This window comes from Equus przewalskii, chromosome 5, assembly GCF_037783145.1.
Source record: "Equus przewalskii isolate Varuska chromosome 5, EquPr2, whole genome shotgun sequence".
NCBI lineage: Eukaryota > Metazoa > Chordata > Mammalia > Perissodactyla > Equidae > Equus > Equus przewalskii.
This window is the reverse complement of record NC_091835.1, coordinates 48,872,493-48,898,386: the sequence shown is the minus strand read 5'-3', so window position 1 is coordinate 48,898,386 and position 25,894 is coordinate 48,872,493. Positions and strand designations below refer to the sequence as shown.

At 38.5% G+C, this 25,894-nt stretch overlaps 1 protein-coding gene across 1 annotated transcript in view; it reads left to right on the top strand.

Annotated features, from left to right (window-relative positions):
* The window catches only part of GYS2 (glycogen synthase 2), a 52,759-nt gene that overhangs the window by 23,583 nt on the left and 3,282 nt on the right, over positions 1 to 25,894 (top strand). The window contains exons 6-14 of the mRNA XM_008526235.2: positions 5,326 to 5,443; positions 5,646 to 5,766; positions 8,443 to 8,549; positions 9,482 to 9,541; positions 10,464 to 10,542; positions 11,520 to 11,633; positions 20,255 to 20,381; positions 24,191 to 24,286; positions 25,204 to 25,367. Of these exons, the coding sequence (XP_008524457.1) occupies positions 5,326 to 5,443; positions 5,646 to 5,766; positions 8,443 to 8,549; positions 9,482 to 9,541; positions 10,464 to 10,542; positions 11,520 to 11,633; positions 20,255 to 20,381; positions 24,191 to 24,286; positions 25,204 to 25,367 (986 nt within the window). The remainder of the gene's footprint in view (positions 1 to 5,325; positions 5,444 to 5,645; positions 5,767 to 8,442; positions 8,550 to 9,481; positions 9,542 to 10,463; positions 10,543 to 11,519; positions 11,634 to 20,254; positions 20,382 to 24,190; positions 24,287 to 25,203; positions 25,368 to 25,894) is intronic.

The following is a 25,894-nucleotide window of genomic DNA, read 5'->3' as shown; positions in this document are numbered from 1 at the left end:
AAATCTGATGTTTTGTGCTCACAAAGATCAATGGACTTTTAGGAGATCATTAAACACAAATTTTTTTCCAAGAGAATTCTGGGGGAAAAACGTCATATAGCATAACCGTGAGTTGGTATTTTCTAGTTTTTCTTGAAATCTTCCCCAATTAAAAGTATGACCACAGCTACAATGCTCAGGGCACAGCTCCAGAGCAAGAGGAAATGTTAGCTGAGTCAAAAGTTTGCCTGGGACCAGATATTTTTAACAATATTACTATAGATACTAATTGGCAAAGGACTATTTATTACTTCTTTGCTTTGACCACAAATTCAACTCAAATTTATTTCTGACATTGAAAAGATGATATTTTGTTTCAAATGCTGGAGAGAAGGCAATGTTATAAATTCACTAATTACAAAGATGGGATTGAATTCATCTCCTTTGAAACGTAGCCAGCCTGGAGGTCTGGTGGTTAAGTCTCAGTGTTCTCACCACTACCAGGGCCCAGGTTCATTTCCTGGTTGGGGAGCCACACCACTCGTCTGTTGGTTGTCATACCGGGGTGGCTGTGTGTTGCTGTGAAGCTGAAAGGTCTGCCATCAGTATTTCAAATACCACCAGGGTCACCCAGGGTGGACAGGTTTCAGCAGAGCTTCCAGACAGAGACAGACTAGGAAGAAGGACCCGACCACCTACTTCTGAGAAAAACTGGCCCACAAAAACCCATCAACAGAGCAGAGCATTGTCTGACATAGCGCCAGGAGGTGAGAGCATGGCGAAAAAGACCGGCCAAGGTTTTGCTCTGCTGTCTATATGCAGGGTTGCTAGGTGTCAGAATTGACCCCACAGCCCTAATGACAAAAAACTTTGAAACTTGAAAATAATGTACATCAAAATGATCGTCTTTATGGATAATATTCTCATAAGTTTTTATTCTATGTTGAAGCAAAATACTGCCAAACAAAATATTCCCCACTGAAGAACACCAATCCCCCAGCAGCTTATGCATTCACACATTTACTATAAAAGCAACCATTGTCATCCTTTCACTAAAGTTTGGTCATTGGGATTTGTGAAAAGTTGAAGTTACAATTCTATTCAGAACCATCTGATTTTGCTCAGAGATGTAAATTTTACAAGAGAATCAACGTCCTTGTAAGAATATTTTGATTTGGGGGCCTGCCCGGTGGCGGAGTGGTTAAGTTTGCTCGCTACGCATTGGTGGCCCAGGGTTTCACCGGTTCAGATCCTGGGTGCGGACATGGCACCACTTGTCAGGCCATGCTGAGGTGGCGTCCCACATGCCACAGCTAGAAGGATCCACAACTAAAATATACAACTATGTTCCAGGGAGCTTTGGGGAGAAAGAATTAAAAAAAAAAAAAAAAAAAAAAAGACGATTGGCAACATTTGTTAGCTCGGGTGCCAATCTTTAAAAAAAAAAAAAAGAATATTTTGATTTGGTTGCAGAACTGTACCATCTGTCCAAACTTCACAATTTGCATATTTCTTAGAAAATATAGGGTTTGTGGTGTCATCTTAGAGAAACGTCACATAAATGACACTAAGTTTGACATTATAATGTCAACAAAACAAAATAGCCAATGAGTGGTTTCATAGGGTTTTTCCAGAAAGGTCACCAGAATCCAGTGCTCCTGGCCATTTTTTCAGACACACTAAGCACTGATCCATACCCACTTCCAATGTATAGAGGCTGGGATGCAGAGAGAGGGTTTGCAAGAAGATTCATCTTGACTTTCAGAATCTATTAAATGAAGTTTAGGAAATTTTGAGCAGCCCACTTTACATGATGTGAGATGATGTGAATTATTCATGTGACAATGAATCCCAGGAGTGTCTCCTGCATTCAGAATATTCAGTAAAATGGTTCAAAATTCTGTAGAATGTTTTGAAAGTGCGTCTATATATTACCATAGGCACAAGATAGGTAGGGTATGTTCAGTTATGATATAATAAGCTTCACTTTTTCAGGTGGTCATTGGCCAAGGTTGTTAGAATCACATTCCTTCTTCATGATTACAGTGAGTGATCACATAAGTGATGGCACTGGAAGCGATTTTCTGAAGTGCCCCTTCTCAAAGTCATTTCTACTTATTACGGCAAAGAGTGATGCCAATGCCTCTGGGTAAGGAATTCCAATGGCTCTCAAACCAGGAAAGTAAACTCAGGACAAGAAACCATCCACAGATTTCCCAGGGTGACCTCTGAGAAACTAGAAAGGTACAAAGAAGCAACAACGTCATTCCTTTTTGATTTGCTCTTTGCACCAGTACACTTCCAGCTTAGAAGTAGAACATGAGCTCTACCAAAGGAAAAAAAATTCAAGGACAAATGTGACCAAGTAGTCCTCAAGCCAGTTACATGCCTCTAGTGAGTTGTACGTATTGTGCCAGTTCCAAAATTTGATGATACAACAGGGCTCTGTGATGACAACATATGGTGACAACCGAGGCAGCATCCAATTCCTTTTTGGTGGAAAGATCTTACATTCTTACCAACGATGAATTTCCTGCATTTTCAGTTTTTGCCAATTGGATATGTAAAAAATGGTATGGCATATTCATTTGTCTTTGAATACTGAGTTTTAACATTCTTCACCTTTTTTTTTTTGGCATTTGTATTTGATCTTCTATTACGTAGCTATGCATGTTTCTTTTCTATCAGAATGTCTATCTTTTTTCCTATCGATTCTTAAGAGTTGTAGACACCCACACATATCTATGCCTTAAATGTCAAATATTGCTTTTTTCAATTTTGTTTGCCATTTAATATGGTTATTAATAGTTTTGCAATCATTGACTTTGAGTCCATGTTAATGCCTTAATGTGAACTCTAACCCCCATCTTTTAGTCAACTTTTTTGCTCTGTGTTGGCATTGCCTAACCTCAGACAAATGGATGACACTGACATTGTCTTCTACTTGGGAACAACAGCAAGAAATTAGTAATCAATGTTGCTTCCAGGGAGAGGAAAAAACTTGGGAGACAGAAGTGGAAGGGAGACTTTTCAGGGTACATATTTTGAATTTTTGAAATTTAAATACTGTGAGTATATTACCTATGTGAACTAATGAATCATACTTATGTAACTAAGAGAATAAAATTCAGACCAACACCAACTGTAGAGTGGAACTGAAGATATCCTTACTAATACAGTGAACATTGAAAAGACCTTTTTAAACACTATTTGTAATGACTAGATTCTATATAAATATTTTTACTCTAGAGACAAAGCTACAATTTTAACTATGGCACTATGTATGTGTATCCATATGATCCTATATTTATCAATGAGGCATAAAAACATTTTTTAAACCTTACGTCTTAAGCCACATAGGCAGTGATGTGTTGGAAGCAGCTCATACTGGCTGACAAGAGCCAATTGTGAGATTTCAGGAAATTTTTGAGCCAGTTACTAAACACAGACATTATTAAAAATCAAATTATATAAATTTATAATTAAATTTTATACTAAAAACAAGATTAATACATACTCAGATGACATCGCTTCCTAATTATTTTACTATGATCTATACTCAGGTTATTTATATCTATTGCATTCACATGGTGGAAATAATATGCAGTGATATAATGGTGTTACTGTGTATCTCTTTCCAGCTCTGTATTCACATTAGTAGCCTGAAATCAGTCATGGTGGGAGTACTTACACCAGGGAAGTAGGCAAATGTTACAAATAAAGTCTTTTTCTGTCTCTCTCTTTCTTTTTGCTGGAGTGGTGGACACACTGCCTGCACGCCTGTATGTGTGAGATTATTCGGCATTATAAACATGGACATTAGAAGACCTCATTGACCTGACTCTTTAGGCTAATAAACTGCAACAATTAATTTCAAGACACATTTTTTATTTTTCATTGTTTGTGAAACAGTGAGAAAATTCCAGTGGGATTCAAGTCATAATAAAGTGGTATCCATATACATTCTTGCCCTCTCTAGCATTTTGGATAACGTAGCTGCCTGATACAGTGGATAAGGGTGTAGACCCAAGAGCGAGGCTGCTTTGCTGTTAAATCCCACCTCTGCTACTTCGTAGTGACTTGCCCTTGGGCAAATCACCTCTCTGCAGGCCAGTTTCTTCATTCGTGAAATGGGGACAGCGACAAGAGCTTGCTTCAGTTGGTTTTATGAAATTAAATTAATATTTGTCAAATACAGTAGAGTCTGGCACAAAATGAGCCCCATATAAGTGTTCTAGAGAGATAAATACACTGTGAGGGGACTGTCATACTGTCCTGATCACACTATACAGTTCTTCTGGGAATCATTCACATGAAGGCTTTCGCTGGAAACTTTGGCGACTTAAAAGGAATCCAGTGGCAAGGTGTGTGAAGGAGTATGGCAAATGCCTGATTACTTAGTAAAAACTCATAAAAATCAGCAATTTTTTGGTCATAAGAAATGACCAGGAAGCCTGGGTTGATCTTGTGGAACCATTTCAAGAGTGTAGCCTATTCACTGTAAAATATTCTTCAAAATGATCATGTCCTTTATAGTTCCAGCTCAAATCTCCATTGCCGAAGTCTCCATTGCCATGTGCTAATTTTTTTGACACAGCTTCTTTTTTCATTACCTTTGGTTTTACCACTGCTAAATGCAATAACCCGCGTATTCAACTCAGTAGGTAGTTCTCATCTTGTACTCTGAATAGTCTATCTTTCTTGTCACAGACCAGTATTCTGGAAAACGAAAAATGTATTCCTGCCTGGGCAACAAAGTGTCCGGGCAGAAAGAATTGGTTGTGTATTAGAAATAAAGGGCTTCCTTTCCAATTTTCCAAGTGGACAGAACAGTGCCCACGTGCTTGGTCAAATAGGATGACAAGAATAGTTTAGTGCACGACATGGTTCAGAACACAACATGTGGAGGCCACCTGCGTGGGTTCCGCTCCTACTTACACTGTTTTCTTGGACAGATTGCTTAACAACTCTGTGCCTCAGTGGCAACCTCTGAAAATGCAGATAAGAGAACCTGTGCCATTGCAAGGATTAAATAAGTTACATTGTAAGGTGCTTATAGCAGTGCCTGGTACACAGTAAGCAATCAATAAATGAAAACTATAATAATCATTATTTTTGCTATTAATTAGACTGCTCCATTGTACCAACCACTCAATGTTATTTTGGTCAGGTACAGCTGATTTCCTATTTCATAATTTATTGCGAAGTTTTATGAATTTTAAATTCTATGATAGTCAGAAACTAGAAATGTTAATAGACAATTATATAGATCTAAAAACAGTTTTTCTACCATGATAGCCTCTCTTAAAAAAGAATTTTCACAATGATTTTATCTTGCTTTTCCAGATGTAATCACTCCAAATGGCTTGAATGTTAAAAAATTTTCAGCAGTACATGAGTTTCAAAATCTGCACGCCATGTACAAGGCCAGGATCCAAGATTTTGTTCGAGGTCATTTCTATGGGTATGCTTTTCTTTATTTAAAAACAAACAAACAAACAAACAAAAAAAACCTTTAGCATGTGGTTTCAGGGATCTATGCGATAGAGAAGAGAGGGTTGTTACAGTGTTTATCTTTCCCAGCCTCCTTTGTACTTTAACAAAATTCATGTGAACATTTTGTTGCTGTTGCTTATTTCATTTGAAACTGTTTTGTTTTGTTTTAGTCATCTGGACTTTGATCTTGAAAAGACTTTGTTCCTTTTCATTGCTGGGAGGTATGAGTATTCAAACAAAGGAGCTGACATCCTCCTAGAATCTTTATCCAGGCTAAATTTCCTGCTCAGGGTAAGAAAGCTCTAGGATGTGATAACATGCTTTTACAGGAGGACTTTCTTCTATGGGAAGTAAAGAACTTTCTGACTTCTTAAATAGTTTTTAAGAGACTATATGATTTCCAAAGACTTAAAATGACAACCTTATTCTAAAAATGGCTTCAGCCTTTCATTTACGTATTGGGATTGCCACATTGTTTGCTTGTGTATTTGTCTATGTGGTCAGGTATATTTTTAAGAGAGCAACAAGCTTACCAAATGATGTGTGCTATGTTTTAAGATGACATGATAGCATCCCTGGCCCCCGCACCCCCCGCAAGTTTGTAACCAACTGAAAGATAAATATAGAGAAATCAGGAAAATGGAGAACAAAATTTCACCGTGTTAAAAACTGATAAAGACCATAATAGAAGATGTGACTTTGGTATATGACACCAATAGGCTTCCTAATACTAAACTTTGGTATTGGACTTAGCCATCAATCTTGGGCAGCTCTGGCCATCACCATCCACCCCCAAAGGAAGGAAGCAGGCCTTCAGAGGAACCTGTACCACGTGGCTGAGAGCCACACAATTGCTCTCTGTAGAATAAGGCAGACATGCACAAACTCTGTTCCTCCCCCAGCTCAGCAGTCACACCTCCTCCTCAAGACTGAGAGTCTCTCACACTGTGAAACTAGGAGATGTCCCACCACATGGAAACATGAAGGAGGAGAAGGGAGGACCCCACTCCCAACAATTTGGAATGACTTTTCACTCAGGAAAGTAAGACTTAAAATAGGTTTCCAATTAATCCAACAATCATACCTGTGCCAATAGAAGCAGCTATAGAAAATGGTACCATGTCATAGCTATCCATAAAAGCTATTGGTTTATATTTTAATCTGATCACATAAAAATACAGAATAAATAACAATTAAATACTCAGAGAAACCAGTGTAAAATTTCAATCTTATTGAGAGGCCGAGGCAACCTAAACTTTCCTAAGCTCTGTACTACTCTCCAGCTAGGTTTTTCTTTCTTGGACACTAGATTTATCCTTGCTTTAGAGCAGACATTGCACCAGATATGCTGAAAGATTTACGAAAATCACGTTAACAAGGACGTGATGTATTAATTAAAACCCAAGTTTGTGAAATAGGACTAAAGACCAGGGAGATAATAATCTTAGTTCATAATATTTCCTAGTATGTACTTATTGAACAAGCTTTATAGATGGACTCACAACTATATCACACGTATCATGTTTAGGGACATTGTTAACTTATCCATACATTTATTAAATATTCATTTTATTTTTAGATGTAAATAAAAAGCCAGTTGCTATTATTCTAAACGTCAAAGATAATTAAAAACACCTGAAGTTAAAGGAAGGCCTCCTCATTCCATACAGCACCTTTATTCTTTAATAGCACGTTGGCTTCTCCTGGAGTGAGCTTCCTGTTCTGTGGCTTCTGAAGATGTTTCTAATAGAATGTCAGGCCCTAGAATGCAGAGGCCACAGACTAGAAGGCAAAGTGCCCCACACTCAGGAGATAGTCATTTCCAGAATACATGCACATTCATTTGTTCACAGTTTTAAGTGAGTCTATGCTTTCATTTCCACAACTCTTTGATATTTCATTTCCTTCTGAGAGATGCTAGACCAATGATATTTGTAGGAAGAGGAAAACAAAACATGGGTTTTAGAGTCAAAAAACATGAGTTTGAGGGGCCAGCCTCGTGGTGTAGTGGTTAAGTTTGCATGCACTGCTTTGGTGGCCCAGGATTCATGGGTTCGGATCCTGGGTGCGGTCTTACATACTGCTCATCAAGCCATACTGTGGTGGCATCCCACTTACAAAATAGAGGAAGATGGGCACAGATGTTAGCTCAGTGACAATCTTCCTTGAGCAAAAAGAGGAAGATTAGCACAGATGTTAGCTTGGGGCCAATCTTCCTCACCAAAAAGCAAAAAAACATCAGTTTGAATCCCAGCTTTGCCAATAGCCTATTGTAGGAGCTCAGACTCTTATGTTGGACCTCTCTTGTGGTTCTCTTTGAACATTAGTAAAATGAGAAAAGTAACATCTATTGTGCACAGTTATTACAAGGATTGGGTTAAATTATGCATTTAAAGCACCCAGCACGATCCCTGCCACATCAAAGGTGAAAAGCATACGGTGTTCCTTTACTTTAAGCTAGAAGCCAAAATGCTACATCATGAGACTCAAGACATTTAACAAAAAAGTGTAAACAATCTACTTGTGCAAGTCAGTGTGAATAAGCTAGAAAAAAAGGAGAATAAACCAAAACTAAACCCCCATTAACTTTCCAGTCTGAAATTTTAAAAAACTAATTTTAGTTTTGTAATATTAGGTCACATTTATGTTACTTTTTTACCCACCAAAAAGTGTAGTGATATCAATAGCAATTGTTATATGTTTTAGATGATCAACACCATGAAAATATTTTATGTCTGAATTTTCAAATTGTTAATTGACAAATATAGATTGAAAGCTAGATTGATATTAAAATTTCTGAAAAAGCCTCAGGAAGGTGGGTATAATTTCTCTGTGAATCATAAATAAGTATTCTTTTCATTGAAATCTATTTTAAAACACTATTTTTTCAAAATTTAAGGTCCAGCTGTCACAAGTTTTTTTTATCTTTAGTAGTTGACCATGTTGTGTTTTCTACTCTCTCAACAGATGCATAAAAGTGACGTCACGGTGGTGGTGTTTTTCATCATGCCTGCCAAGACAAACAATTTCAATGTGGAAACCCTGAAGGGCCAGGCAGTGCGCAAACAGCTATGGTAATCTCACGGCTTGTAAATGTTTTCGAGCAGTAAGCGTAAAGGGATTTTTTTACGTGCATAATTCCTGATATATCTCCTTGAACTGTTTTTTCTTAAGATTATTATCGCACAAATACTAGGAGGTTCTCTTCTCATTGTGCTATCATGTCACATTATATAATGCCTAGAAAACTGATAACTATGGGGGCCAGCCCCAAGGCTGAGTGATTAAGTTCATGTGCTCTGCTTCAGCTGCCTGGGGTTCGCTGGTTGGGCTCCTGAGTACAGACCTACACACTGCTCATCAAGCCATGCTGTGGCGTCATCCCACATAGAACTAGAAGGACTTACTGCTAGGATGTACAACTATGTACTGGGGCTTTGGGGAGGAAAAAAAAAGAAAAAGAGGAAGATTGGCAACAGATGTTAACTCAGAGCCAATCTTCCTCACCAAAAAACAAAACAAAACAAAACAAAAAACTGGTAACTATAAAAACTTTGAAATGAGCTACCATGGAAGGATAAATCTTTTGTAGAAATCTTTAAAGATGGGTTGAATTTTTTTTTAATTTTTATTGTGGAAATTGAAAAACATAGGCCAAAGTAAAGAGATTCGCATAATGATCCCCTACATACCCATAGCCCAGATTCAACAATTATCAATGAATTCCCAATCTTGTTACATCTATACCTCCATCCGCTCGCCCTCCCTACCCTCCCCTGATTATCGTCAAGCAGAGGAACGTCACCCTCTCTGGGCTGCTCAGGGTGTTCTGCAGCCTCAGCTCTGGAGGCTTTAAGCTAAATTGGCAAACGGGAAGTAACAGAAGAGGTTATACAAATGAGATCGGTAATTTCGAAGAAGGCGCTGACAACAGCAGCATTGTCATGGCAAAGAAAGACGTAAAGTTGTGACACTGTTTAAGTTATAAATCTTTCTATTTGTCCAGGGACATTGCACATTCCATGAAGGAAAAGTTTGGACAGAAACTCTATGATGCCTTATTAAAGTAGGTGCTTGGAACACTGAACACCGGAAATATTTAAAGCTTCACTATTCAAAGTTAACAGTTTAGACACTCTATTTATGCTGATCCAAATATAAATAAATTAATAGCCTTTGAAGATGTATTACATCATGTGAGCAGGTTTGGTTTTATCCCTCATCTGACAAATACTTGTAAGCAGGTTGTACAAATCAGAACTTATTTATATATGCAGATAGATTCCAATTCAATGGAAATCTCATTAGGGATTAATATGTCAGTCTGAAGCTGAGGGAGATGTCATGAGATTTTAAGTCAAAATATATACTGACTATATATTAAATATATATTTACTTATATATTAAATTAATGTACATTTATTAATTAATATATTAATCGATGCTAATTAACATGTTTAATAAATAATAGACATTATTTATTAAACAAATTTATTTAAATCGAAATAAATAAATTATTTATATAAATGTGTAAATAAAATCAAATGAAAATATGTTACAAAATAATGAAATATGTAAGAAATATATGGATTTTGTTATGGTATGAGGTGAAAGCGATGTCGTCTCCTGACCCATGGTGGCAGACGTGCATCATTTCTTTTTACCAGCAGACATATCCACTTATAGGTGGACGAGTTGTGGCCACTTTAGAACATAGGACTCAGGAGTAGGTAAAATATAAGGGAAGTGTCCTCCTGATGGGCAACATTAATGCTTTAAAAATGGATGTCAATCTTCTTCTTTACTATCCAAAGTGGTCATTTATCAAACTTCCTCACACTTGAGGAATTCGTCTGTGAGCTTCATCAGGAAACTGTGTTTGCTTTACATTTGTTTTTCAAGTGCTTAGAAGGGCATCTCACACTTAGGAAGCACTGAACTAGTGCCAGCTGTTTTTACTTTTATTATTAACATTGTTTTCCCCACAGAGGAGAAATTCCTGACATGAACAATATTTTGGATCGAGATGATCTAACAATTATGAAAAGAGCCATCTTTTCAACCCAGGTAATAAAGAAAAAAGTACCCATCACTTTCCATAATTGTTAAAATCAATTTAGGCCAATATCTTAATTTATTGGAATGGACTGATTTGGGAAATTTTTGGACCTGAGAGTTAGAAAAGTCATTCTTAAGTATTCACCTAAATGACGACTTTGTACGTTCTCTCTCATGAGTGATTTCCAGGGCTCCTTTTTAAAATCTTGTGGAACTTTTCCCTGTATCCAGTTAAAAAATTCATTCAGGGGCCAGCCCTGGTGGCCTAGTGGTTAAGTTTGGTGCACTCCGCTTTGTGGCCCAGGTTGGGTTCCCAGGCATGGACCTACACCACTCGTCTGTCAGTGGCCATGCTGTGGTGGCGGCTCACATACAAAAAAGAGGAAAATTGGTAGTAGATGTTAGCTAAGGATGAATCTTCCTCAGCAAAAATAAAAAACAACAAAAAATTCATTCAGAAACGATATAGACAATTGAAAACTGTGTATATTGCAATGACAACAAAAAACCTCCCAAAGTTTTCAAAAAGCATTGAATTCTGAGTCACAATAGAGAAAAGATGACTATTTCTCAGTCAAGTGAAATTACTGCAAAAAAGGAAAGATTAGTATTGTGTTACACACACACCGAAATCCTGTCATAACAGTGAGGCATCAGGCATGAGAAGACAGCCCTGCTAGGAGGATCCAGGAGATTTCAGGACACCCTTTCCAGATAAGTACCAGAAGCAGTCAAGAAATCTAGGCCTTTCATACAGTGGCCGCAGGTGAAAAACAAAAATGTTGTGTGTTCACGGTATCCACAGGAAGTTCTTCAACCCATTATCCTCCTCTGAAACATACACAAAACTTAGTCATCATCATTAGTATCATCTCAGAAGACTAAAAGCGTCAGATTGGATGACATGTTGCCAATGACCTATTGTTGAAATTAGTCACACTTATTAATTCTTTCCACAATTGACATTTTCTTTCCTGTTACTTCAGCGACAGTCTTTGCCTCCAGTGACCACTCACAACATGATTGATGACTCCAGTGATCCCATCCTCAGCACCATTAGACGGCTTGGGCTTTTCAACAGCCGCACAGACAGAGTCAAGGTAGAACTATTGTTGATGTAGGACACTTCACAGTGATAGAGAATATATTTTTTGAGAATTTATTAGAAGCCTCTTTTGTTTTAACATCTATCAGAAATATTTTAAACGATATTTCTAAAAAAATTAATTCTGTGTTCAGTCTTGGCTAGTTAAAGAATAATGACTATTTTGAAATCATTCTTGAAAACTGAAGAATATTTATGGCTTTGAGTCATAATTCTAGCATTTATTGTCATTGTACAATACTGTCAGTAAGCATAAGGAAATTACCTAATTCTAATGTTACAAATATATTCTAAGAATTACTTTAATTAATGAATCTCTGAGATTAACGTGAATGGTCTTTGTTTCTTCCTGATAAAGTTCAGTTTAAGGGAATAATATGAGAAGCTTCCAGTTTCAGAGAACGTGGCTAACGACGTTTTTAAGTAATTGTCTATAGACCAACTAGTTCTTTTGACTCTTGAGTTTCTACAATGACTAGGTGTGGCGTTAGCTGCATGGAAAAGGACTGGTTTCTACCACTGTGGAACTTAATCTCCACAGTGTTTATTGAGGGTCTATATTGTTCTAGGCTGGGGGCTAGGTGTGGGGGACAGTGGTGAGCATCCGAACAGAGAATTGTTTATCTCTACTCAATTCCATTCACCGGTATTCCAGATCAGGTTGTCATAAGCTTTTACCAATCTTTTCAGAGGTCCCACTTTCCCTTTTCTTTCACCTTTAGCAGATGAATTCAGTGAGTTGTAAACTCCTTCAGTGTCCCTCCGTTGTGGTCTTAAAGACAGATTTTGACCTGTTCTTCCTTGTTTTCCTTCAGGTTCTAAGGGTTGTTCTGGGATCTCATGCCCTCCCACATTCTTAGGAAACTGGCCCTATCTACCCTCTCTTATATTGTAGGTTTACTAGCTCCTTCCTATGGTGTCTATAAATACTCTTTAAACTTCTCCACAATAAAAAACAAACTTTGCCTTAACTCTGTCTCTTCTTGATGTTTTTAAATGTTTCTGTCTACCCTACTCTTCTCTGCAAAATTACTTGGAAAAAAATAGCCTATTCTCAAATTCATTCCTCGTCTTGCATTCACTCCTTGATATAGGCATGAATCGATGTAGTGGAGGGAGACACCTGGACTGTTGAGAGATGACAAGGGCCTCTTACAAAGGCCAATCCAGAAGTGCTGGAGAGGACAGAAGGACGGGAGAGATGGTTGCATGTGGAAAAGATCTTACATAATGCCCAACGGACCTTGGGAATGAGAAAGAGGGAGGAAGCAGGGATAATATCCTGGCTTCAGTATTTGACAATGCTTTCTAAAAACTAAAGAAAGGCTTTAACAGAAGTAGGTTTGAGGGTCATGTCACAAATTGAGTTCCGTTTTTGATAGTTGAGTTTGACTTACATGTGAGACAGTCAAGTGGAGATGTTGAATAGGTCCTTAGAAAATGTGGGTCTGGGGTTTGCAAGGGCAATCGTGAAGGGAGCCATTGGTGTGTGCAGTAGTGGAGGCCAGGGAATGGCACCCCGCCATGCTGGAAGACCAGGGTAAATAAGTGGGGAAAAGTGTTGACCTAGGGAAACTGTAAGATTTAGGAGGGGATTAAGAGATGAAAAGTCAGAGAAAGAAAGAAAGAGCCGAGAATTAGAAAAGAAAAATATCTCAGAAATCAAGGCAGGAGAAATTTTCATGATAGCAGGAAGAGCTCATAATACAGCATTAAGTGATACAAGCTGCATATAAAGTTTTCCGTACTGTGTTAACCCTTTCATTTCAAACATATTCTACATACACACACAGATACACACATATATGTGTATGTTGCCCTATACCATAGAATTATGGGTGATTTTTATTTTCTCATTTGTCTTTCTGCATTAACAAAATTTCAACACCTAGCACACCTCCTATAATAGGAGGAAAATTTTTCACTGGAAATGCAGGAATGTCTCTGCCAAGGATGCCCCATTCTTTACATTTTTCAGCAGGATTGGATCCGCAGACACTTACCTCACTGCAGAGGGTATCAACACCAACTTGGCCTCATTCTCACGTAGTTTACCTTAGACTGCACCTTCTCAATGTTTTGTTTTTTGGAAAGGAAATAATGGGGGCAAGAAAACCTCTCATTTCCCTGTAGATTTCTGTTTATCTCAGGACCTTTTATGTCACACCTGTATCTAAATCTGTGGTTCTTTCTCTGATGATCTATCTGTGGCTGGCACACGTTATGTACAATAAATACATATGGAAGGGGGGATAGGGGGTGAAAAGAAGGGATAGGTCATGAGGCTGACTATGGTTCATGCTTCCCTTGCTCATAGGAAGATTGAGGCTGGAAGGTCCCTTGAAATTGGAAGCTTAAAACAAAGTATGCTTTGCTGATCTACATTTTTTTTTCAAAAGTGTGGTAACAGTGAAGCAATGCCCCAGGAATGGACAAGGACCTTATTTCCTAAATACGTTAAACACTTTCATACCTCTGCGTCTCTGCTCATGTAAGTCTATCTTTCTGAAATACCCTTAGCTCAGCCGTTCTAACAATTCCTTTGGGATCCAACCTAAAAGTTATCTCTTCTTTGCACTTTTCCTTAATACGCGTTCATCTACTCCAGACAGAATTTGGTTCTTTATCTGCATTCCCAAGACACTTTATATCTACAGCAATTATAGGAATTATCACATTGAATTATATATATATATATTTTAAAAATTTGTGTATCCATTTTTCCACAGATACTGTGAGTTCTTTGAGGCAGCAATCATATCTCATATACATTTGCTCAGTTTTTGTCCTCTGAGAAGAAGATCTCCAAGACAAAATTAAATATAAAAGCACTGATTGGCAGAAATGTCTGTGAAGGATAGAAAGATTGAAAGCAAGAGTAAGCGGAGAGGTGCAGTCAGACACTGTAAAGAGAAAGCAAGAAGGAAGGAGGAGCTGCAGATGCAGCCCAGTTCTAAAAATGTCAGCCTATTTTTTTTTTTACAGAAAGCCAAGTGTATTTAATGAAAAACTAGAATTAATAAAAATTAGCACATACATAAAAGTATGCATACATAGCCACACTATCTAGTGACTCATAAAGGGGAAAAGCAGTGGTCCAGGACCACTCAACATGGCTTGTCATTTAATGGAAGAAAACACACACACACACGTACACACATGCACACACACACGCATGCATGCGTGCACGTGTGCCCATAAAAACTAAACAAAAATAATTTTCAACAATATAGTCAATCTACAGCTAACACAAATTCAGAATTCTTTTATAATGCTTCCTTTCTTAATACAAAAGACACCCATTAATATATTAGTGTTACTACATGCAATATTTTCCTTTAGTTAACAATCTTTTCTTCATATTTTACCTTCACATGTATCTTCCACCTAGCAAAACAGTTTCAGATTGGCAGGCAGATGGCTGCCTTATTCTATGAGCAATTGAATGCAACGGTTTAATGGGGAGCTGTATTAATAGGGATAGGAATTCTCCAAGCGAAGTTTGCTCATTAAAAGAATCACCCACTGGGCAGGAATGGGTTGGCACTGGTATCCATCTCGGCCAGTTCTATAGGCTACAGATGCTGTGGTGGATCCAGAGGGGAGGCAGGCGGGGCTGTCAGTCAAGATCCCTGGGCCAGGATCTCTTGAAGGAAATCTGAGAGGCAAATTCAGGGCTGCCACATCCATAGAAAACGCAGTATCCCAAGTCCTTAAAGACGAAAATTATGCTATCTCACTTTACATCTATGCCACACAATCAATTTTTAACTTTACTTAATCTACCTGTACCTTGGTCTTCTCATTTGTAAAATGGTGGTAATATAGCCCCGCGCTCAGGGAATTGTTGCAAGGATGAAATCAATAATAGATGCTGCTTTTAGCATGGTCCCTGGCACATAGAAATTGCAGAATAAATATTAGCTTTTATTAGTACTTTGTCCAGTATATAATGGGTACTCAATATTTTTTAGAAGAGAATGTGAACAGAGTTTGGTAAGAGTAGTAGATAGAGGATTTATCTTTTTCTGCAGGGCTTAATAAACTCTTTATCAAAGAGAGGATGTGTTAGCTAGATCTTGATCAATGAGCAGGAGTTCACTATGCAAATGACAGGAGGGAGGGCTCACCAGGCAGAACAAATAGATGACAAGGCACAGAGATACAAAAGCACATGGTTTATGTAGAGTGAATGGAGAAGGAAGTTTGTTTCATACAAATTATGTTTATGCAAACTCATGAATATTTTGACATATTCGTTGGTTATGATCAGAAAGCAAACACACACACTCATACACAAAAGAAATAAAAGAAAGCACTGAGATAAAGTTGGCCAAATCAGAATTAGGTATTTTGTTTGTTAATAGTATCCTTTAAAAGCTTGAAACTAACTCAGGGCCCGTGCTAAGATAAGAACCTATTTGCACACCTGCGGATTTATGGAATACTATAGAATGGTTCTTAACTCTCAGACTGAATTGACAAATTTTTTCTAAGAAAATGACCATTCGATTGAGGAAATGTTGCAGATTATTTTGAATTTGAACTTATCATTGATCCTGCCTTGATAGCGGGGAGCAGTGAGAAAAGTCTAGACTGCAGACTTCAGGTCTCAACCCTGTGCTGTCGCCCTGTGAACATTAACTTCCTGGGACCTTACTGCCCTCCTAGGATAAATACAGTCAGAGGGTTTTTGTTGTTTGTTTTTTCCCTGCTGATTCGGGGCACGCTGTGTGCCAAGTGCTCTGCTGGGGGCTTTTGTACACAGGATCTCATTTAATCCTCTAACCTTGGGCTGATCTCTAATATCCTTTCCTCTGCCCTGGGTTTCTGCAATTGGCTGTTTTAGGGTCCAGAGCAGCTGTTTTCTTATTTTAGTTGTGCTGTCATTCTGTTTGGCTGAGAACAAAACGAATGAGCCACGATGTTTTCCTGTTCCGAAATGGGCTTTGGAGAGTGCAAATTTTCCTAAGCTTGGAAATGCCAAAGTAGGCACAATGCCTTTCAAATCCCCCTTTGTTGCTATTTGCCAAGAGAGTATAATGGGCTGTCAATTTGCTGGTGGCCCAGACACAGTCAGTATCCATGTCTCTTCTCTCTTTTCCTAGTGCAGTACTTTGCATGTAATAAAAACTCAAATCACATTTTGTGGAGGAAAATATTGTATCCATTTTTAATTTGCCAGTTTGTGGTTCTTGTGATTGAATAAAGCGTCATTTTTAGGTACTGTTTTCGGGCATTTTACCATTTTATTTTTTAAATTTAACATATTTCCTTTTTATGGATCTACTGAGATGTAACTAACGCCTGTAAAGTCTTAGTTTCCTTATTTCTAAAATTTGGACAATGAAAATGTCTATTCTACCCATCTCACAATGGGTAATCTCAAGGATTAAATGAGGTAATAGATATGAAAAGTACATATATCATTTAAAGTATTATTCAACTATTGTTATTATTATCATATATCCAAATTAGGGTTTTTTCCCAAAGTAATCTCTTTGGAAGAATATATACTTATTCCATGAATAAAAAATAAAAAGTGTAGTGTGTTTGCTTGAGAAATAGTTTCTTTTTCCTTTTCTCTTCCGCTCCCTTTCTCTTTCCCGTTCCTTCCTGAACAATTCAGGTCTAAAGCCATTAGGTGGGGCAACACAAGGTAGGTGTCTACACTGGAAGGGGGAGTGAGCGTGCTGCGACGTCCAGTGAGAGGGCTGGGAGCCCAGGCAGGGTGAGGAGGATCCTCACAGCTGGGGGTCAGAGCCAGGGCGGAGTGAGGCGGGTGTCTGCGCGTGTGAGGGAGGGGCGGCAGAGGGAGGCTAGCAAATGCAGGGAGAGTGTCTGAGTCTGCTACGGCTGCTGCAGCAAAAGACCACAGACCGGGTGCCTTCGAAACAACAGACATTTATTATTCTCAGTTCTGTAGGCTGGGAAGTCCAAGATCAAGTTGCCAGCTTGGCTGAGCTCAGGTGAGGAGCCTCTTCCTGGTTCATAGATGGTGACTTCTCACTATGTCCTCACTTGGTGGGAGGGGCTAGGATCTCTCTCTCTTTTATAAGGCGCTAATATAGATATTATATATAATATAATATATTTTATATTTATATATAATGTAATGTAACAATGTATATTTACATTTTATATATATATAAAATCCCAGTATTTTAAAATCAGATTTTATTTTTAATAACTACGTAGCTATGGGAGAAGGCTGACAGATAACCTAATAATAGTTCAGGAAGAACTTTAGTAAATAGGAGAAATAGGAAAATTCATTCATCCGGGTGGGCCGTGAAGCAGCTGTCCTATTCACAACTTTCCAATGACAGCCACGCTCTCTCTTGTCTCTGCCTTCGCAGAGCGATACAGGCAGTGCAGTCCTAGAACTGGCTCACACCAGTGCAGGAGAGCCGGTTGTCAAATTTCAGAAATTTTGTGAGTCAGTTTTAAACGCAGCCATTGTTTAAAATTAAGTTATATAAAGCTAAAAATAAATCAATTATATCAAATGAAAGGTTCAAAACTCATCTCATCCTGATTACCTGTGCTCTTACTTTACCTATGCTCTTGAGGTTATTTATGGCAATCATGCCCACGTGGTGGAAATACTCTCTGATGATGCACTGCTGCTCTTGCCATCTCCAGTTGAGTGACATCACATTGGTAGCTTGAAATTGGCCATGGTGATTTCATTTGTACAGTGAAAATAGGTGAACTCCACACATCATGGCTTGGTTAAGTATGTATTGATTGTCTAGACTTAGGAAAATGATGGAGAAATATTAGCAATACAGATTAAACTTAAAATTATTGTGGGCATAGTCATTACACAAAATTGTGAGTGGCACAAAAATATGAGGAAATATTTTTTCATTATTCCAAAGCTAATATCCAACTCAGAGAAGAGGTCTCTCATGTCACAGAAGAACCTATGAAGTTCTGACACATATATCTCTCTGTTTTACTTTCTTTTACTCATTAGCAAAGGAATCATTCAACATTTGTGTCCAAATTACATTGTCATCAATCGAAACCATAAGTTGGTTACGAATACCAGATTTTAGCAAAAATCAGCAAAAGCATTTTGGAGCATTTGACTATATAGAACTTACAATAAGAAAGACTATGTATATTTTTAATAGACTATTTTTTGGAGAAGTATTAGGTTCACAGCAAAACTGAGCAAAATGTACGGAGAGTTCCCAGATACCCCCTGCCCCCCCTGCCCCCCCCCACACATAGCCTCCCCTGCTATCTGGGTCCTGCACCACAGTGGTATATTTCTTGCAATCAATGAACCTACACTGACACATTATCATCACCAGACATCCGTAGTTCACATGGAGTTCACTGTTGGTGTGGTACGTTCTATGGGTTTTGTTAAATATATGACATGTATTCACCATCATAGTATCATACAGAATAGTTTCACTGCCCTAAAAATCCTCTGTGCTCTGCCTATTCAAGCCTACCCCACCAAGCCCTGATCTTTTTATTGTCTCCATAGTTTTGCCTTTTCAGAATGTCCTATAGTTGGAATCATATGCTATGTGATCTTTTCAGATGGCTTCTTTCACTTGGTAATATACATTTAATTTTCCTCCATGTCTTTAATGGCTTGATAGCTCATTTCTTTTTAGCACTGAATAACATCCCATTGTCTGGATGTATCACAGTTTATCCACCCATTCACCTCCTAAAGGACATTCGGTTGCTTCCAAGTTTTAGCAATTATGAATAAAGCTGATATAAACCTTTGTGTACATGTTTTTCAGTGTACATTTTTTATTTTTTTGGAACTTGTATGCTACGCATCCTTTATATCAGTAAAATCAGTAAACTTACGTACAAATGTATACTTTTACTTTGGTTTTTCGGTTCTTGAACATTTACCAGCACACCACTGCTTAGAGGCCTTGGTAAACACTTTGGCTTTTGCTGTGAGTGGAATGGGAAGCCACTGAAGGATTCTGAGCAGGGGAGTGGCTGACCTTTTTAAAGGTTCACTCTGGTTGTTGTGTTGAGTAGAGACCTTAGTGGAATAGAAGCAGGAAGAAAGGGTAGGAAGTGATTGCCTCCAGGGAAGAGAGACCGGTGGCTTGGGTGAGGGCGTCTAGTCTGATCTAATCTAGATGAGATTCCTAGAACATCTTCCCTGTCCCTTGGCTCTATTTCACTTGACTAGTTCATGCTTGGGGCCCATGAGGGCAGTCTATTAAATAGTTTCTCTCTTTCCTGTTCAAGGTGGGAATGAGTTGAGAAATACGACAGGGGCAAGCAATTAGAGAACCAAATAAAACTTTTATTTGTGATAAAGCCTGGTTTGGGGGATGTCGTTTAGCATGAGAACAAAAATGGGCACACTCATTGGCTGCCCTCCAATCTCAGCCTTGGAACCTGAGCGAAAGTTAGTCGGCAGAGTAGATTCTTACCCAGAATGGAGAAAGGAGGAAAAAGCCCCCAGACTTTTTCTTAACTCTCTCTTTCTCCCTTTTTTTCGCCTTGAGTCTAGAACACAAGGATTCTATAGTATTGAAATAACCAAATTGTAGGAGATTTTCTGCTTTAATTTCCCCTTTCTCTCTTTTTTTTCTCATTAGAATTTTCCTTTTTTAGGTGATTTTGCACCCAGAGTTCCTATCCTCCACAAGCCCATTATTACCCATGGATTATGAAGAGTTTGTCCGAGGTTGTCATCTTGGAGTATTTCCGTCTTACTATGAACCGTGGGGTTATACTCCAGGTATGGGGTGTATAGATGGTGGAATGTTTTGAGTTGTATTAATATTTTATTTCATGTGTATGTTTATAATATTCAAGTTGATATGTAATTTCTCCTAAGGTTTTGGTTTTGCAGTTTGTTTTAAAAGTAATTTTGGTTGGGGGCCGGCTGGGTGGTGCAGCGGTTAAGTTCGCACGTTCCACTTCTCAGCGGATCCTGGGTGCGGACATGGCACCGCTTGGCAAAAGCCATGCTGTGGCAGGCGTCCCAAGCATAAAGCAGAGGAAGATGGGCACGGATGTTAGCTCAGGGCCAGTCTTCCTCAACAAAAAGAGGAGGATTGGCAGCAGTTAGCTCAGGGCTAATCTTCCTCAAAATAAATAAATAAATAAATAAATCCATAGATGGAATAAAAAAAGTGATTTTGGTTGGATCTGTCTCAGGGGTCAATTTTATGCTTTGTAGATCCTGACTTAAGAACAAAGACAGAGATTATGTAGGTGTACCAGCGTGTGGTCGGGCATATGTTAGTGGGTATCTGAGTTATTGCCTCCTTGCATCCCCCTAAAAAAGAATGTTTTATAATATGCAAAGATTATATATTATTTCATTATCTCCACCAGTCCCATCTATTAATGTGAAGCAGAAATTGGTTAATATGGGAAGCAATTGTCCAGCAAAACTCACACATTCACATGCTTAAAGAAACAAATAGGCCGGCTCTGTGGCCGAGTGGTTAAGTTCGCGCGCTCTGCTTCTGTGGCCCAGGGTTTCACTGATTCGGATCCTGCGCTCGGACATGGCACTGCTCATCAGGCCACACTGAGGCGGTGTCCAATGTGCCACAGCTAGAAGGACCTGCAACTAAAAAAATATACAACTATGTACTGAGGGGATTTGGGGAGAAAAAGCAGAAAGAAAAAAAAAAGAAGATTGGCAACAGTTGTTAGCTCAGGTGCCAATCTTTAAAAAAAATATTGTGAGCTCTTTAAGGAGAATGGATTATATTGCATTTAAAAAAATAAACAAATAGGATAAAAAGATGTAAGTCTTCTTCACACTCTTGTCTCTCAAAAAGAGGTAGTTTTTAAGATAAAATACCAGTTCAGTGGTAGGTATTATGCCCAACGACATTGTTACATTCAGACCCTCTTTCCCCCCAAACCCTCTTTTTTAACAAATGGTGGATTCTCAGATCCCCGGTCTATTTTTCTTTTCTGGTCCCAACTAGCATCGCTGCCATTAGCATCAAGAATGATCAATTTGTATTTGTACTGAAGTGCTTAATTAAAAAGGAAACAAGTACTTTTATATACATGCAATACAAAGAATATAATAATGACTTTTCCACCTCTTATCGGTAATCAGAGATTTTCCTCCTGGCTTAGATATAATTCCACTTATAATTTTAAAATAAAAGATTCAGAAAACATTTTTATTTATAATTAATGTTTTGCCTTCTGCATCTCAGTGTCATCATTGCCCAAATAAGGGGCAGCAGCAGTCAAGGTTAGGGAGATCAGAGGCAGGATTACAAAGAGGAAGAATTTTTCAAATCTTTGCATTCTGATTCCAGAATTTAAATAAAGAATTTAAAATTCTAAATAAATAGGATCCTTTAATTTTTCAATAGGAGCAACATGAGGGCTCTGCATCTTTTGACATAAGGTCCTATTTTATTGTTCTAGGTGCACCATGAATAATTTGCCAGCAGCTATAAAAACATTAAAACTTCTCAGGAAAAATAGATAAAGGATTATCCCTTCTTGAAACATGACATAGGAAAGTAATTGCTCTAACTCCAGCTATATCTCTTGTCGTTCTAACAATTGTTATTAGCATCAGTTCTACTTTTGTGAAGGTGGTGTCTTCTTACTTATGAAATCCCAAGATAATTATCTTACATTGTTTATAATACAGTCTCTATCTTTTGAGATACATAAAACACACATTCCACTGATGTTATTAACAACATGTTGTTATTGACTCTTGTTCCTCTTATTTCTAGTAAGTATCGTAATGTACTATTGGAAGTATCAAGCACAGAGAAGCACAAAACCAATGCCTGAGTGATGGAGGAAGTGTGGGAAGTCATTTATGTTGAATAAAGAGAACATTATATAACTCATAGCAGACTTTCCCACAAAATGTCATCTTATAGGACAAAGTTAAACTTAACCTGAAATGAAAGAGGATGTATATCTCATGTTTTATGATAAAGGCCAGCAAAGCTGTTACAAAAGATAAATAGACGGAAAAAGCAGTTTGAGAAATACTCCACAGTGAATGAGTCATTCTGTTTTAAATTAACCGAAGGAAGTTGGCCACTCCTTACCTAACCCGAAAACTAACTAACCTATAGTTACAGAAATAAAGAAATCACGGGTGGTGTAAGTTTGGCCTTAGCATATTAGGTAACTCCCTAATTTAAAAAATAATCATTTTTTGTGATACTAACTCTAACTCCAGAAATTATTCGTTAAAATCTGTGTTTTTTGTTTTGAGAAAACTCAATGAACGTAAGCTGTTATTTCATTAAATTTATTCAGTTAACATATATTCAGCTTACCTGGGTACCTGGCATTTTACTACATGTGTGTTAATGAGTATTTAAAAAAATAAGGATCTGTGAAGTTCCGTAGAATTATAGGCAAAATATGTGAGTGTATATAAAGATATACACACATATATGTATGAAAATTTTTCTGAGGAGTTCCAGAGTTTTCATCAGATTCTTAAACGGGTCAATAATCTCCATCCCACCTTCCTCTCCTCTAGCACCCCCTCAAAAATTAGGAAACCACTCCTCTCTAGAGCCCAATCAAGAGGAAATATTTGCAGATCAGGAGAAAGGCCACTGTTTAAATCCTATTACTTCATGGGTAACGGGGTAATCTCTTTTTTCCCACCCATCCCTGCTAGCCAACTGAGAATAATTCAATATAATCAAATATAAATTCCTTGTTAAAAATGCAGACATCCTTAGGGCCGGCCTGGTGGCACAGCAGTTAAGTTTGCATGTTCTGCTTCAACAGCCCAGGGTTCACCGGTTCAGATCCCGGGTGTGGACCTACACATTGCTTGTCAAGCCATGCTGTAGCAGGCATCCCACATATAAAGTAGAGGAAGATGGGCATGGATTTTTAGCTCAGGGCCAGTCCTCCTCAGCAAAAGGAAGAGGATGTTAGCTCAGGGCTAATCTTCCTCAAGAAAAAAAAAAAAAAAAGCAGACATCCTTGAGAGTGGGTAAGTTTCTTAAGACATATCTGATATTTTTTGAAAAACAGGTTTTGACTACAAGGTGAGAAACTAAAACAGATTCAGGGTTTGCTGAGTACCTATGAAAGTGGAAGGGATTAGTGCCAAGGGAGGTACTTGTGATGGGTGCATGTCATGTCCAAAACATATTTGCATACCCCATAAACATGCCAGATTCTTAGAGAGACCAGCTTAGAATGGAACAAAACCCAAAACCAGCTGGAATGAGAGAGGCAGGATAGGGTAGCAGTTCCATGCAAGAGTTCTGGAGCGGGACGCCTGGCTTCAAATCCCAGCCCTACTGTGTCCCCTGGCTTTGTGAAGCCGGGCAAGCACTTAACTTCTCTGTGCCTCAATTTCTTCATCCATAAGATGAGGATAATGATAGCCTCACTTCACAGGGTTGTTGGGAAGATTAACTGAGTTAATACATGTAAAGAGCTTAGTACCGTGCCTGGTGCAAAGCACACATGGCTATTACTAGGTGGACTGGGACTTTTTTTCTCCGCTGCATGCATAAGAGGATACAGGAGCTGGACTGAAGCCAAGTCTTTGTCTATTTCCCCTGGCAGCTGAATGCACCGTGATGGGCATCCCCAGTGTGACAACCAACCTTTCTGGCTTTGGCTGTTTCATGCAGGAGCACGTGGCTGATCCGACTGCATACGGTGAGGTTTTTCATCATTAACCCAATCCCGGGAGAAGTAACCTCTAACCAGACAAAACACAGGGTCTTTTCAGAGGCTAGCTCTAAAGCTAGCTTGATGGTTAAACTCATGTTTATACTTTTGTTTAATTGAAAATAGGTTTAATTATGCATTCTATAGAAGAGATGAGAATACTATTAATATTAAATACATTGCCCAAAAGACAAACTGCAAAAGGAGTGCTAAACCTGGACAAACTTCGCCCTTTTATCTTCTTTTTTTTTTTCTGAACTGGTTTGGCCCTCTGCTACTTAAAAGTGATATTACAATAACTGTGGGCTTAGAGGACGTCGTATATTGGTTGGCATAATTATTTAAAAGGTCCATGCCAAGTTAGCAAAATTCACTTACATTGTTTAAGACACCAGGAGAATTTGCATGTTACCATCTCTATGTCCACGTTGCCTAGCAGCAAGAAAAGTTCAAACGGGAAGGGTTCTCTGCTGACACACTGCCAATTCCTTGGTCTTTGAGAGCTGCGTTGTTGCTGTTCTTTCCTCAGGCTGGAGCTGTGGCTCTCAGCCGTGGCTGCATGTGGAAACACTGAGGAGCCTCAACAGCACTGAGACGCAGCCCTCACCCCAGAGATCCTAGTCAGTCAGCAGCCCAAGGGAGAGTCACTAATCCAGGGTGTCCCTATACTGCCAGATTTTTTTTAGCAAGGTCCATTTTCTTGGCTCTGTGTTGGTGATGGTTATAAACCATTAGAAGGAGATCACAGAAGAAACAGCCTAGGAAGGGAAAAGATAAAGCATAGGCAACAGGGGTGTCAGGGCGTGCATAATGCATACGGTCTAAGACAGAGCCTGAGTAACGAGAGAAGAAATGCTCTAAGCTTAGCTCTGCTTTTACCCCTGCTTGGCTCTTGTGCCCTTCAGGTATTTACATCGTTGACAGGCGGTTCTGCTCTCCAGATGACTCCTGCAATCAGCTGACTAAGTTTCTCTATGGATTTTGCAAACAGTCACGCCGCCAGAGAATTATCCAGAGGAACCGAACTGAGAGGCTCTCAGATCTTCTGGATTGGAGATACTTGGGCAGAGTAAGCAAGTTTGCGATCCGCACAGAGGACCGCTTTAAAAATCCCACCGGACTATGAAAGCCTTGATTCTAGTCGTAATCTGTCAAGCCAACTCAGAATCATAATTGTCAGAATCTCAGTGAGGTTTTCACATATATTTTTTACTTAATATGAATTTGTAAAATCCTAAACCCAATTCTTCACATTTAAGCTGAGCCCATAGCAGCAAGTCCATCAGCATCTGGCACTAATCTTACTGGCTATTTTATTGTCAATGTCTAACGAAGCATTACAGGTCTGCAGAAATGTTTCATGAAGATGAGGGAAACATCAGATGAAAAGTCCCTACTTTATTTCACTCTAAGTGATAATGTGATCATAATCCTCAGCTGCAGTGGGAAGTGCGAATATTATTGTTTTCAAAATTACGAGTAGAGGAAATACCTTCTTTCAGTTGTGCAAAAAGTTTATAAATACGCAGATGTTCATATATCTTAGCACTGGATGATTTAATAAAAGATCAATTGACTTTGCCTTCACATAATGTA